A 14,936-nucleotide genomic window follows, 5' to 3' on the forward strand; every position below is an offset into this window, starting at 1 on the left:
CAGAGGCTGGATGGAAGTCTGCCAGGTGTGCTTTGATTTTGCATGGCTGCATGGCAGAAACGGGGTTTGACTAGGCTATGATTCTACCTCTGGTCCCGAAAATCCAGTGTTGATAGCTAAAAAAGGTGTTTGTTCTAGTGGAAATTATGGCATTTCAGATAGGATTCTTGTGTTTTCCCCTCAGTGTGGGGTGCCAGGGGACACAGAAGAAATGTTCCATGTGGCTCATGGTATTTAAAACGGACATACTGTAATTCTCTGCTAGAATTTAGCCTATGTTAATCTGACACCCCCCCCCCTTGCCCACTGATAAGTGACAGCAATGGGGACTCCTCTTGGCAGTGAGAAGATGCATAACTGCCCATGCAGAGCTAAATCGTCCATCTTGTGTAGTAGAGGCCATTCCAATGGGCAGGTCCCTCAAGTCATGAGCAGGGCTTGAAACATTTCGTTTACCTGGTAATCTAGATCTGCATTTTTCATACATATTTGTTCATGTAAAGATAGGGCCCTCTTTCTTCCTAGGTTTGTCGTGACCAGTTTGTCGAGCTCCACAGTCAACCCATCCTAGATGACTTGTCTAAGTTCATGCTGCAGAAATACTGTACCTATCTTCCGTAAGTGTTACCATTGCCCCATTCACGTTCTGTTTGCTCCTCTTAAAATACCAATGAGAACATGCCAGCATGCCACCCTAAGGAGGCCTTGAAAAACAAAGTACATTTCCCTTTCATTTCCCCCACATTCATACAATGCACATTAAAAAAATTATCATTTAAAATCCACAATTAAAAAAAATCTTCTGGATAACTGTCTTTCTGAAATGAGAAACTTGATTTTTTCCCCGCTTTGCGTTGTAGCATTTATGATTATGCTGTGCGGTTGTCCATGACTTCACTCTTGTGAAACTTTTATACTTCATTCTTGCAGTGTAAACCAAAGCGGTGATTCCTCTGGAGGCAATGCAGCTTTATATGTTTGCATAAATATGTACTTTTTCATGGGTGGCATCTTTTTTCTCTCCCTCACCTTTTTCCCCCAGGGTTGAGTGGAAGAGTAAAAAATCTCTTGAGTATCGAAGGCTCTTACAGCTGCTGTCTAATGTCCCTGAGAAAGGTATGAGGATGAATTGTCTTGATTTGGGAAGGAGGGCAGATATTTTGAGAATCTATGTGGAAGATTGAAGCTGTATTCACAGTAGTCCGCGGTGTGGTTTGTTGGCAATCCATATTGTTGTGATGTGTAGTCCTGTCTCCACTGGCATGCTCACTGTTTTGTTAATTTATCACAAGCCACAGTTCAAACCCCTCATTTGTTGTCAATGTATGAAACTGGATTGTTTAGCTTGTTCTGATGTCCAAACCTAGAACAGTAGCTTGCCCCAGGGAGTTTTGCACTTACACCAAAAACCCCTTAGTTTGAACAAAACCCTTTTTTCCCCACATTTTAAACATGTAATTTTTTGTGTGCAAAAAATGTATATGCTTTTTAAATGCAAAGTTTTTTCACAGAGGAATGAGCTTTTTGCACCTCTTTCTCCAAGTTGAGCAATGTGAAAAATGATGGATTAAGAACCGGTTAAAAATTGAAACCATGCAGATGTATGGGTTTGTGTAACACCAGTTAGACTCCAGTAGCTTTTGTAAATAGGCAAGTCTTCAGTAACAGCAATGCTGAGACCAGTTGGACCTTTAAGGGAAGGATATTCAATTACTGGGGTGCTAGAGAGAGATGGCCCTCTCCCATGTCCACCCATAATGTATTGCTGTGACTGATGGGACGCAAGAGAGGGTCATTCTAGAAGACCTTATACTTCAAGATGGTGTATAAGGTATAAGACTACAAACACAGGATTGAGGCCATGTATGCATTCTTTCCCAATTGTCTAATTTGGCAAGGACAGCTCCGATTGATCTTTTCCATCCCACTTTTTCGCCTACCGTTAAAATGTCCTGGTTTCTCTCTCCGCCTTCCACTTCCTCCTTTGTCCTCACTTTACTTCAGTTGCCGCAAACTGATTTAAAAGTGCAAAAGAAGTTGGCATTCAATTAACCCAGCAGGGAGGAGAGAGGAGAGGAGAGGAGAGGAGAGGAGAGGAGAGGAGAGGAGGAATCTTGCCCTTCCCAATAGGCTCAGGCAAAAGCAAACTGCTACAGCCTCTCCTGGCTTTGTATGTTCTTCTCCATCGAGAACTTTTGCTGTCTGGCCACACTCAGATATTGAGTGGCCACGTGTGTCCCAATTTTCATCCGTGAAATGTTGGAGGGTATGTGTGTGGTCCATATGCCATGTGATTCACAATCCTGAACTCTTCTTCCAACAGACCTCCTAGCTTGGTCTGAGTACGTGAGGTTCAAATGGTATTCCCCTCGGTCCCGTAACAGTCCACTTTCAGGGTTACAAATCCAGTCCAAAAATTCCATTCCCGGAAAGAGGAATTGTTTGTGGGGACACGACCCATTATCCTTCCCCTACCTGCCCTTTCTCTCCCATCACCTCCCTTCGCAGACATCTCATAGCGCTCATCTTTAATCTTATATTTTCAGTTGAGCCACTTTAATCTCCTAGCTGCCTTTTTAGTTTGCTTCTCTGTTTATTGGCAACAGAAGATACATAGCATCTGGCTTAGTAATTGGCCAGATCCAAGCAAGACCCAAGTAGAGGATTGTCCTCACAGGCTTAAGCTGCCCTTCCTGATCCTTACCTTCTGTTCCCCATTTGTAAATTGTAAGGATGGCATGTAATCATGACAAAATCCCTCAGCGTGGGTGAATCTTGTTCGGTGGTTCAGCCAGCCATGCCCATTCCTTGGCTGCTCTCTTCCATACCCACCTCTCAGTTTTCCATTCCTGCTGCCCCAGCAACACACAGCATTCTGTGGCACTCTTGGTCTCAGAGCTTGGAAACCTTTTGTCTCCCATGCTGGCTAGGGAGTTTGGGGTGACAATCCCTGATGTTCTGGATTTATGTTTAAAAATGATGTGTTTATTAGAGAAATTAAGATGAGGTAGATTCTGGAGGCCAGAGTTGGAATTCCCACTTGGCCATGAAACCATGAAACACTCTCAGCCTCGGGGAAGGCAATAGCAAACATCCTCTGAAGAAACTTGCCAAGAAAACCCCATGATAGATTTACCTTGGTTGTTCTGTGCCTTCAAATCATTTCTGACTTACTGCAACCCTAAGGGCTTCCTTGGCAATATTTGTTAAGAGGAAGTTTGCTATTGCCATTGCCTTCCCCTGAGGCTGAGAGCATGTGACTTGCCCAAAGACACTCAGTGGGTGTCATGGTCAAACAGGGAATCAAACCCTGGTCTCCAGAGTTGCAGTTCAACACTCAAACCACTACACCACACTGGCTCTCAGGCCATCATAAGTCAGAAGCAACTTCAACAAGAGTTGTTCAAGGGGTGTGTGAGACTTGGGTCCACAACACACTGCAGAAATAATCCAGTTTGAGACTGCTTTAACAGCCTTGGCTCAGTGCTAGGGAATCCCGAGAATTGTAGTTTATTGTGGCACTAGATCTCTCTGACAGAGAAGGCTAAATGTCTCACAAACTACAATTCTCGGGATTCCCTAGCACTGAGCCAAGGCTGTTAAAGCAGTCTCAAACTGGATTATTTCTGCAGTGTGTTGTGGACCCAAGTCTCACACACCCCTTGAACAACTCTTGTTGAAGTTGCTTCTGACTTATGATGGCCTGAGAGCGTCCTGATCTCCACCTCCCAAATTTTCTTACTGAAAGAAAGAAGTTGGCAGCATCAACTTTTGTAGACTCCAGTCTATTTCTACGGTCAAAAACAGATTTTGTTAGATTCAGATCAATTAGGTTAAGATTAGGATTGAGAGATGTTAGGAGAGTTAGTCAGATCAGGGCTCAATATTAGTTAGACTCAGCTCAATTAGTTGGAATGATTGTTGGGAGATGTTAGAGATTCAGGGATAGAGACTAGTTAGGTCAGTTGTTAGGATCAGATTGAGACTGTTGTATTTTGGCCACATAACAAGAAGATACTGATTACTAGTAGAAAGAAAGAAAGACCGCATGCCAGATGGATAGACTCTATCGGAGAGGTGACAGGCATGAATTTGCGAGAACTAAGCAGACAAGTGGAGGATAGACTATCTTGCAGATTTCTCATCCACTGGGTCCCTGTGAGTCAGGATCAGCTTGAGGGCAGTTAACAACAACAACAAGTATTAGGTAAGAAGCTGCAACTGTGTGCAGAAACCACACCTGGAGAGCAACATGGTTCCCACCTTGGGCTAGGATTTGTCACAGCGGAGCGAAGTAGCAGTCGCCAAGCTGTCTGAAAGACAAAATCTGCCTTCCTGTACTCTCATCCCTAGCGTGATCTGTGGCTGCTCTCAGTAGCATCCCAGCAGTCAAACAAGGGCCTCCTGAGGTTAACCATGGCTGGTTGCCCAGTTTATTCTTGGTTGCTTTCTAAGGGCTTAAAAAAAGTCTTTAGGGCCCCAAGATTTATTATTTTTAAAGGGAAAAGATTTGCTTGATTTGATTCTGAATGCTCTGGGCACCAGTTGCAATTTTTAATTTTGTCGACTGTGGGTTTTTATGTGGTGTTTTGAATGGCGGTTGCTTTCTTACATTGCTGGCGGCAGGGTGGGGGTATTGTACTGTAATAGTATATATGGAAGAATACATCTTTTGCAAAAAGGCAAGAGAACTCAATAATAATTTGTTTCACTCCTTACTGTTGGAATCATACAAGTTAGAAGAGAAACCGCAAGTGTCTCCTAACCTAAACCCTGCCATTCAGGAACACATAGCTCAAGCATTCCTGTTATTTATTAATGTGACGATCCCACCCTGAAGCCGGAGATCAGGTTGTAGACCGGGGCGAGCAAAGTGTGACCATATTTAGCCCCAAGGCTATATTTGTGACCCTCAATCTCTCCAGACTCCCCTTTTTATGGCCAAAAAAGGGATTTGCCACTTCTACAAGACTCTTCCAAACAGATTGCAGCCACCCCTGCAGTGTGTGGCATTTGAAAATAACATAAAAAAGAGAGAGGTGAGTGAATATCTGTACCTTTCCATGGTTTGTCAGGGCAGGATTGCATTTTTTATCAATCCATGAAGCTCACGGAAGGTTTTGGCATAGACATTTGACCCATCATAATTCCCCACCCCTTTCTAACAGTAAACCACTGAAAGGAGGCAACCAGGCTCCCTCCAAGCGGCCCCAAATCCCCATCGAAGCTTCAATCCTGCTTCACAGTTGGGTGGACCCATGTGCAGCTCTGCAGGTTTCAGTTTGGGCATCCAGCCAGAAGCACCAAAGGAAATACATAAGCAGTGGTTTTTGGTACATTCCAAAATGGCTCCCTTGCCACCACAAGATATGATGTGAGTGGCAATGCTACGTGCCAGTGTCTTAAAGTTTCTAACCAAGAAGAGGGCAGATTTTAAAACTGAGGTTCTCATTCTAACATCTCCTGATATCTCTTTTTTCCATTTTCAGGTGACTTTGATCTAGAGAAGGTGAAGGAATCAACCTACTTCTTCAGCTGACCTTGGAGGATGGTCCTTGCGTGTTCCTTCCTGACGCTCAATCCACCAGTGTCTTTGCTTGGGCTCAAACCAGACTGTGCTACCTCTGGGGTGAAAGCAAAGGGGAGTCCTCACTCCATCAGGACTCAGAGCTGCCCCATTTAATTTCCTCCTTCCTCCATTTTCTTTCTGCATCCCAGGTGGCAATTTCTAGACCAACCAGAAGCACTACCCATAGCAAGAGGATGCCAAGTCTTCTGTGGGGATGTGTGTGTGTGTGTGTGGGCAAAGATTGGCAAAGTGAAGTCTTCAGATGTTGGGCTGCAACTCCCATCAACCCAAGCCAGCATGGCTGGTGGTCAGAGCAATATCTGTCTATACAGATATTGTATATTGTATATATTGGAGTGGGGAAAATACAAGGGTCTAGATTTTGCTGGACGGCTGCTTCCTTGTGCTTTAGCTATCAAAGCTAAGGGTGGGGGATGCTGGGAGTTGCTGTCCAAGAACTTCTGGAGGGCTGCAGTTTACTCAACCCTTCTACTACTAGCACATCCTTTGTGACATTGTTTGAACCAGGGCAGGTGTAAGGTGGGCTAGGTGCAAAGTATGCATGCCAGTGAAAGCCATTGTGTTGTACTGACCATACAAAGAGCTGTTCTGTTGTAGGTCAGGACTTCTTAGAACCCCCACCCACCCATCCAATGTGGTCTGTACCCTATTGCCTCTCTCATACAGTGCCAGTGCTTGGATTATTGGGACCTGGGAGAGAAGTTGGGGCAACCCTTAGTCAAACACATAAACTTTGTCCCTAGACTTTACTAAGGGTAGTGGACAGAGTGTGGTCTGTAGGCTGTATGCACCCCTCAGGAATTACATTTCTCTCTGTAGAACCTAAATGCCTTTGGGGGCATGGCGGTCATTTTCATAATGTGCTAAAGCGCCTCTGGGGTTTCCTTATTTTTCATTGCCCTCCCTTCCTGCATTGCAGTAGGGCTTTCAAAATTCTGCTTCCCTTTTGCCAGATTCCTAGAGGAATGAGACAGGAGTAGGTCTGTTTGGATCACTTTTGGCTCCCAAGTTGGACCTCAGTGGGGAACAGTCTTTCCTTCACAGCTTCGAAAGGTTCCGTTTTTTGAGACTGCAATGTGATGCAGGAACCATTTGCAAAGGGCAGTATTTTTTTGTGCGGGTAATGAAGCATAACACAAGCACACTACCTCTTCTGGCTTTATGGCCTTGCCTTGATTCCTCCCATGTCATTCTTTTGCTCTTCTGCTACCAGAGCAAACCACGCGGGAGTAGTTTCTTCTTCCCTACCATTGCTGTGTGCGGATCGAGTCCTTTGGGAATATAGTTCCCCTCCTCCAGTTTTCCCTTTTTAAAGAAAACTTCTTTCCCCACCTTTTTTTTTGTTATCTAGCCTTTGTGGCAGAGGTGGAGAATCTACATCTCTAGATATGGTTGTACTCTGTTTCCACCATGCCCAGAAAACACTGCTAAGGGTCAGACAGGATGGGAGTTGCAGTCAAGCAATATCTAGTAGAGGGCTGCAGATTTTCTCCACTCCTGTTTTTACAGGACGGTTATGTTTTGGGCAGGAGGTGGCTGCCATGTGTTTAAGAGCCACTATTAAGCAACTGTAAATAAAATTAATTGTTTGAAATGTGGTCTACATTTCTGTATCGGTCGGTCATTCATAGTCCACATCAGTGGGATAAAGTGTTTGTCAGTTCCCAGCACCTGTCTGTTGAGCAAAGAGATGGTGGGCATCTCCTCCAGTTTTTGTTGAAAAATGATTCCCATCATCCCCAGGGATGTTCAGATTTGGAGTCCAGCCACATCTGGAGGAGGCAGCGCTCCCTCAACCCTTTGCTAAGAGCATGAGGTTCCTTCAAAGACAAAAGCTGTTTCATGCTTCCACAGCAGCTAAAATTAGATTGTGGCTTCTTAAGGGAAATGCCCATTTGCTCTCTGGAAATGTTGGAGTGACTATCTGATTGATGCTATAAATAGGAGGTTTTAAATGTAATTTTTCCTGTCTTCCCCCCTCCTTTCTCTGTTTGATAAGTGGCTTAAAACCTCTTCATAAGTGACACAGATCCATTGCTCCGCCAAGTCCTCTCTTGTACAGACAGGCCAGATGGGGAATGTTCTGGTGTACTGCAGCGTGACCAAAAAACTAAATTGGTGGGCAGGATAGCTTATTTATTTATGAATTGAAATATTTATATCTCACCTTTTCCCTCTCAAAATAGACCCCCCCCCCCGAGGCAATTGGCAGCCGTCACTCAGAACAAGAATAAAAACGGCCAAGTCGTAAAGACGAAGATCAAATGGCAGCATCGATTGATAAAATGTAGTTGTTACTAAAGTACCTGCTGTGTCCTGAACAAGAGTTGGAAACACACGAAATGTTCTTTTTCTGAGTCTGTTTGGCACAGAGGTGGGCACCGTGGGAGGCTAAGGGCTTGGAAGGCCATTCCACACGCACCCCACCAAAATGTAAAAGATCTGGTTCACTTCCAGTTTAGGAAGAAAAAAAAAGGCCTCTTCTTGGTCTAAATTGCTCTCTGGAAAGTCAGAAAACACTTTGCTCATCCCTGGTTTGATTCATTATTGCTAACCTTGGATGGTAGCAAGCGCTCAAGGGTTTTGCAAATGTGGTCTTTCCTATGTATCAAGGATCCATTCCATCCAAAGCAACTGCTGTCTTAACTATGGCCTTACAAGGCAAAGCAAGGCTCCAGTCCCCAAGGTTCTCAGATTTAAATAGGAATATACTGATTCGCCTTCTACTGATTCAGACCATCCATTTAACCATTACTCTGGTGGCAATGGGTCTCCAGTTTTTCAAGCAGGGTTCTTTTCAACCCTGAACCTGAGACTTTCTGTGTGCAAAAAGGTATCCCTCTACCTATTCCCCATTACTTAGAATCATAGAGTTGGAAGAGACCCCCAAGACTCATCCAGTCCAACCCCCTGCCATGCAGGAATATACAATAAAAGTGCTCCAGACAGATGGCAAAGGAGGCAGCAGATTCCACTGCTGAACAGCTCTTACTGTCATGAAGTTCTTCCTAATACTTAGGTGGGATTGCTTTTCCTGTAGTTTGCATCCATTGATCCATGACCTAATCTCTGGAGCAGCAGAAAACAAGCTTGCTCCATCCTTAATATGATACCAGCTATTTAAACAGTGATCATATCACCTCTTAATTGTCTCTTCTCCAGGCTAAACATACCCAGCTCCCTAATTCTCTCCTCATAGGGCCTGGTTTCCAGACCTGTTGGCCTTTCCCTAGTAAGCTCTTTAACCGATGACTAAAGGCTGGAAGAGTCAGCCTTAGGCAGAACTCCAGTGGCAAGAGGTTCAACAAGTGAGGTGCCACTTCTGAGAAGGCCCTTTCTGGTACGTGTCCTCAGACCAACCCATAGGGAGTGAAGAAAGGGCAGAGTTAAGATATCCAAGCACCAAACTTTGTGGAACAAAGGCGGAGCACCTCCTTCCCTCCATCTGAAGAAGTAGGCTTAAGTCTACAAAAGCTCATGCTACAAACCTCTTATCTTTCAGTTAGTCTCAAATGGGCTGCAGGATCCCTTTGCATACATTTTCCCAGATACTCTTCCAGCCAGAGGTGATGGGACTTGTAGTCTGATGTTGGGAGGGTCACAGTCTCCCCATTGTTTAGGGCTCTAAAGGAAAGTCTAGTCTTGATTTGACATTAGCTCGGCTCACCAATGGCATTGATGTTTAGTTTCTAATCTTTGGAGGAACCACTTGCCATTCGGAGAAAGTAACTTCTCCCGTTTTTATTTTTATTCGTTTCCTTTATAGCCCTGCCTTTCCTCCAGTGATCCCAAGGCAGCATATATGGCTGCCTTCCTCTTTGCTTTGTTCTCGCAGCAACCTTGTGGGATAGAAAAGGTTGAGAGTGTGTGACTGGCACTAGGTCGCCTAAAGAGTTTCACGGCTGGAAGGGACTGGATCTCCCAAGCTTCAGCCCATCACTCTAACCAGTGTACTGTACTGTTTAACCAACTGGAGCTCCTGCAGAGGAGGTACTAAACCTGCTTGAGATTGCCGGAATATAGCCTTTCATTGTAAAAGCTTCCACATAGAGTCCTATTGTAATGGACAATGAAATTATTTTCCCAATGAGGGTAGACTGCCCCTGTATGTGGAAGCTCCATTTTAAGCTGTTGAACCTCATTGTTCTATTCTTCACAAATGCATCTCATTCTAAGAAAATTTAAGATACCCGTTCTAAGATCTCGGGGGTGTCGGGAAATGTTACCAGCTGGATTGATGCTTTGGGCCAAAACAAGTTTTGGAAAGAAGGGTTGATGTTGGCTTTTTTCCTTTGTTTAACTTCTTTTTTGTTGTTGTTTTGTTTGTTTTAAATAACTAATTTGCTTCTTTCCTTGTGGCTGAAATCAGAATGATTTAGCATTATGTCTGCCAGCCGTAGCTTCAGGAACAGGCGTCTCCTTAGGAAGCTGTACTCTGGCGGGTAGCAATTGCTGAGCGTAAAGAGAGAGGACACTACGAGTTCAGAGGAGGCAGGCAAAGGACCCTCGGCATACTGTCCATGGCTGTTGTTTCCGTGACTAGCCCTTCTAAATCTGTTTCTAAAGTGAGCGCCGTAATGACATGTTGTAGCATGGCATCTCGCACACCTTGAGGACTGGGGTTTTGTTTTGGTGTTAGAGGAGAAGTGCTCCCATGCTAGGTTTTATTTCTCAGAAGGCACAAGGCCCATGGTTCCTGCTGGCTGGGGATGATGGGTGATGCAATAGGACACCTCTGAAGGGCACTGCTTATGTTGGCTGGGGATAGCTGCAGAGGTTTCCTTCATGATCATGTCCTTTAAAATTGATAAGATATGATTAGATAGATAGATAAGCCAACATGATGTCGTGGTTTGAGCATTGGACTATGGCTTTGGAGACCAGGGTTCAGATCTCAGGTCGTCCACGCAAACCCACTGGTGACCTTGGCCAAGTCACGCTCTCTCAGCCCCAAAATGGCAGTGGCAAACCCCCTCTGAAGAAACCTTGCGATAGGCTCACCGTAAATCGGGAACAACTGGAAGGCACACAACAAGAACACACACGTGTAGACACCAAAAAAGCCTAACTTGCTCAGCCCCATTTCAGCTGTGGCCCTTGTAATTTGTTTTGTCTATTATTTTAAGTTCTATTTTAAACTGTTAAGTTGTTTAATTGTATTTTAGAAGTGGGATTGTGAGATGGGAATGTATGTTTTAATCTTGTAAGACGCCCCGGTTGTGTTGCACAGAGGGGCAGGATAAAAACAAATTTTGTTGTTATTATTATTATTATTATTAACTCACACACATATACAAAGCTGCTTTGTCATATCTGGTGGCAATGAGTTCTACAAACAAAAATTGTATTCAATGCAGATTTAAAATATTCAGCGGGAAGAGATGTTTTCCATTGGTCAGCCCTCTCTGCACTCCCCTATTGATGCCCTGGCTTAAAGTGGTGTCAGATTGCATTATTTCTACGGTGCAGATGCACTCGACAGCCTTTGGATCGCAGTGTGAGCCCTCCTGGCCTTCCAGGCACACAGAGCATGGCTTCATCCAAAATAACAGCGCTCCCTTTCCTTTGCCTGCAGGGTCACTATCAGCTAGGCCCAATAGAAACAGACACCAGGGATGGGAGGGATAGACAGTCCAAGGAAAGCCAGACGGTGGGACGTGCCAAGGAAAGCCAAGCAGGTTCCTTGCAACTCGGAAGCCTGTTTGCAACCTAATTGGTCCATTTTTATAACGTAAAATATTCCACTGGCAGAAAGATTCAGAGAAGAAGAGAGAGGGAGGGTGAGGATAGCTTTGGCATGGCACCCAGGCCAGTAGGGAACAGCGCTGCATTGCTTGATTTAGCTGCCTGTTACCTATTTTATTTCTTACCCGCCTCTCTTCACGGCTCGAGATGGATTACAACATAGTTGAGCACAAGCATTACATAAAATACACATATTAAGCTTCATCTCTATGCAATATTTATATTGCAATACATAGGACAGTAATTAAATATAAAATTCATAATTAAAAATGCAGCAGTCCAGATGTGGGCTGTAACAACCAGTGCTGATGGGGCTATTGGGAGTTGCAGTGCAACATCTGGAGGGCCCACCCAACCCATAATACAGATAGTGTAAGAGTATTAGTTTAAAATAGGTTGAGACTATACAGTGTATGGTCTTCCTGCCTCTGACCTATATCAAGGCCAGGCAATTGACTTATGGAAACCCTAAGGCAAATGTATCATGGGGGTTTCCATTTGCTTCATCTGAGGCTGAGAGAATGTGACTTCACCCAAGTCATCCAGGTCTTATTTTGCTGTTTTCTTACTCCTTTCTTTTCTAACTGAAGACATCAATGGTTGCACATCCCAAACCATTGTCTCTACGTAATATCCCTACAATGTGTGACTAGCCCATGAATGGGAGGTTTTGAATTTGGGTCCCTGCAAATCGCACTTTTACACTCAAAGCACTACGTCATACTGACCAGAGAATGCATGGCCCTCCAGATTTAATTCTGTGTTAATGTACCATTTTTGTATGCTTTTAAGTGTACTGGTTTTTTAAATGTGAGCTGCCTTGAGTCCCAGTTTGGGGTAAAGGCAGGATATTAATAATATTAATAATCATCATAAGAATGAGGATGATGTTGGACTGCATCTCCCATCAGCCCTACCCAGGATACCTAATAGTGATGGGTGATGGAAGTTACAGTCCAACAACTTCCAAATTACATTCCAGCAACATCTGTATTTTAGAACATAGCCTCTCTCATGAAGACAGGGCTGAGACTCCCAGGCCCTCTAGAGATGTTTCTGTAATGCAAGTCCCAGCAAACGTTAGTCAGCCAAAGAGTGCTGGGTGTTGTAGTGTAATAATAACTAGGGAGGCCTTAATGATTCCTAACCCCACATTAAGGAACTGGGGAGAAATGTAAAAAGTGCCTCAAGTTTACTTCCCTTTGGTAACTCACTTCCTCTCAGTTATGCTGTCTGTAAAATGGGACTCCAAGCTCCAAAGCAAAGCGCAGACAACTCCCCTAAGGTCAGAAATAACTAAATTTGCTGCATTTAGAGTGAGCTATAAGCAACAGACCATAATGCAAGCGGATGTTTTCCCAGAAGAAATGATCATCTCAAGACCAGTCCCTCCACCTTTTTGAATTATTATTCACAAATTTTGGAAACGGCTTCCCATTTGCGTTTCAAATTAGGCTGATCTGCATCTCGGGACCTGAGTCTTACGGGCTGTGACACTAATACTGTTTCCACTTGTCATCTCTTCTCGAGGCCGGCGGTCTAAATTGGGAGACAAAAAAAAGGGTACATTTTCCACTGGGAAAGGACCAAAACCCTGCGGGATCCGGTAGTTGAACACACAATTTGGGAGTTGTGTTAGCAGCAATCCAATGCCAGGGAGGCAGCCATGCCAGTCTGCTGCAGTAGCAGCTGAAGCAAAGTAGCCACAGCACCATTGAGGATAATAGGTCATTGCACTTCTTTGCCTGGGTCCAATATTATTGTTGTTGTTGTTGTTATTATTAGCTGCTCTGAGAGCCTTTGTAGCTGAAGAGTGGGATATAAATACTCTAAAATAATGATGATGAGAATGAGAATGATGTTGTTGTTATCATCACCTTTATTCAAGTCTCATCTATTCCCAAGACTGGGACTAAAAGCGGCTTACACATTTAAAGAAACACAATTAAAAATAGACAGAAAGTGAACATTAAAACCCAGTTACCGTAAGCGGTTAACCATATTACACTCTTCTTGCTGCCGCTGTGTGCCTTCAAGTCCTTTCCGACTTAGGGCAACCCTGTCATAGGGTTTTCTTGTCAGTGGGTTTGCCATGGCCGTCCTCTGAGGCTGAGAGAGTGTGACTTGCCCAAAGTCCCCCGGTGGGTTTACATGGCTGTCATAGTCCTAATACTCAAACCACTGCTCCACACTGTCTCTCTATTACGCTGTAGAAAAGATCTACAAAAAGTTAAAACAATACTGTACAAGTCAAAACAATACAGTAATTACAGCCCTATGGTTTAAAGCAGTGGCCTGATACAGACAGGCCAAAATAAAGCTGCTTCGAGCCACTTTGGAGGTATGGTGTTTCAATGGTACATGCGTCCTAAGAGTCCAGAAGCTGCACCAAAGCCACGCTCAAGTCCTAAGGACTGGAGTGCAGCTTTGGTGCAGCTTCCAGACTCTTAGGACACATGTATCATTGAAACACCATACCTCCAAAGTGACCTGAAGCAGCTTTATTTTGGCCTGTCTGTATAGGGCCAGTGATTCCCAAACTTTGATCCTCCATGTTTTGGACTTCAGTTCCCAGAAGCCCCAACCAGCTTGTCCCATAGTCAGGGATTCTGGGAGCTAAAGTCCAAAACATCTGGAGGACCAAAGTTTGGGGATCACTAGTTTAAAGCATATAAAGGTGTCAGGACCAGTTTATATGGTTTGTCGGGTTATTCAGTGAAAATAATCCAGCTAGAATCTGGGTTGAATTTTTGTTGTTCACCTGCAATTTCAATGCATCCAATTAAGGTTTTTTGGGGGGCATCGATGTCAGGTTTTTCCCGAGATTCGGATTCTCGGCTGGTGAAAAACGGATGAGAATAGACCCCGGGGAAAAACTTTGCGCACCTTGAACGTGCTTCGAATACATTTGCATCATCGACTCCATTTTCATTCGAGCGTTGACACATGTAAGCAACAGAACTTGCAGAGATGTGGTTCCACAGTGCGAACAACAAATCTGGAATATGTGAGATTGTTTGCATAGTTGCGCTAAAAACCGCAACATATGAATGGCACCTCAGGTAGCCTGGACATAAGTCATACAGGTTCTTCTAAGTCATAACCAGCACTTTGAATTTTGTGGTCGAAGGCTTTCATGGCCGGCATCCATAGTTTTTTGTGGGTCTTTTGGACTCGAACATGGCCATATAGCCCAAAAACTCCACAAAAAATTGGCTCTTGTATTCATTATTGCATCCAACTTTTGTATCTTCCTCTTTCTCCTTGACCTTCCTTCCATCCTTCTGCCTTCTCTCCCCGTTCTCTTTCTTCTCTTTTCCTTTCTCTTTCCTCTACACCACTCTCTCTGTTTCCTTCCTTCTTGATTTCCCCCCAGTTTTTCTTCTTCTCCTGAACTGTACTGTACAATTTCCTTGGATCCTCATTTCCTTCTTCTGCCCTTGTCCTTTGTCTCCTCTCCCCTTCCTTCCATTCTCCAAACCTCCCTTATTTCCTTTCCTTGAGCTCTTCTCTTTCTTTTGGCCTTTTAATTTCTTCCTCTTCTTATTTCCTTTCAGCTTCTCCTCCTTTTCCTCTCCCCACCCCTTTTAAAAGACTTCTT

General features: G+C 44.2%; 1 protein-coding gene across 1 annotated transcript in view; it reads left to right on the top strand.

The window, feature by feature from the left end:
- POLRMT (RNA polymerase mitochondrial) overlaps positions 1-7,184 on the top strand; it is a 41,241-nt gene extending 34,057 nt beyond the window's left edge. Inside the window, exons 19-21 of the mRNA XM_089535771.1 lie at positions 526-617; positions 1,043-1,116; positions 5,490-7,184. Coding sequence (XP_089391897.1) covers positions 526-617; positions 1,043-1,116; positions 5,490-5,539 — 216 coding nt within the window. The 3' untranslated portion in view covers positions 5,540-7,184. The remainder of the gene's footprint in view (positions 1-525; positions 618-1,042; positions 1,117-5,489) is intronic.
- Positions 7,185-14,936: the final 7,752 nt, after the last annotated feature.

The sequence above is a fragment of the Sceloporus occidentalis genome, unplaced genomic scaffold, assembly GCF_023333645.1.
Source record: "Sceloporus occidentalis isolate IW3139 unplaced genomic scaffold, rSceOcc1.0.p SCAF_8, whole genome shotgun sequence".
NCBI classification, from domain to species: Eukaryota; Metazoa; Chordata; class Lepidosauria; order Squamata; family Phrynosomatidae; genus Sceloporus; species Sceloporus occidentalis.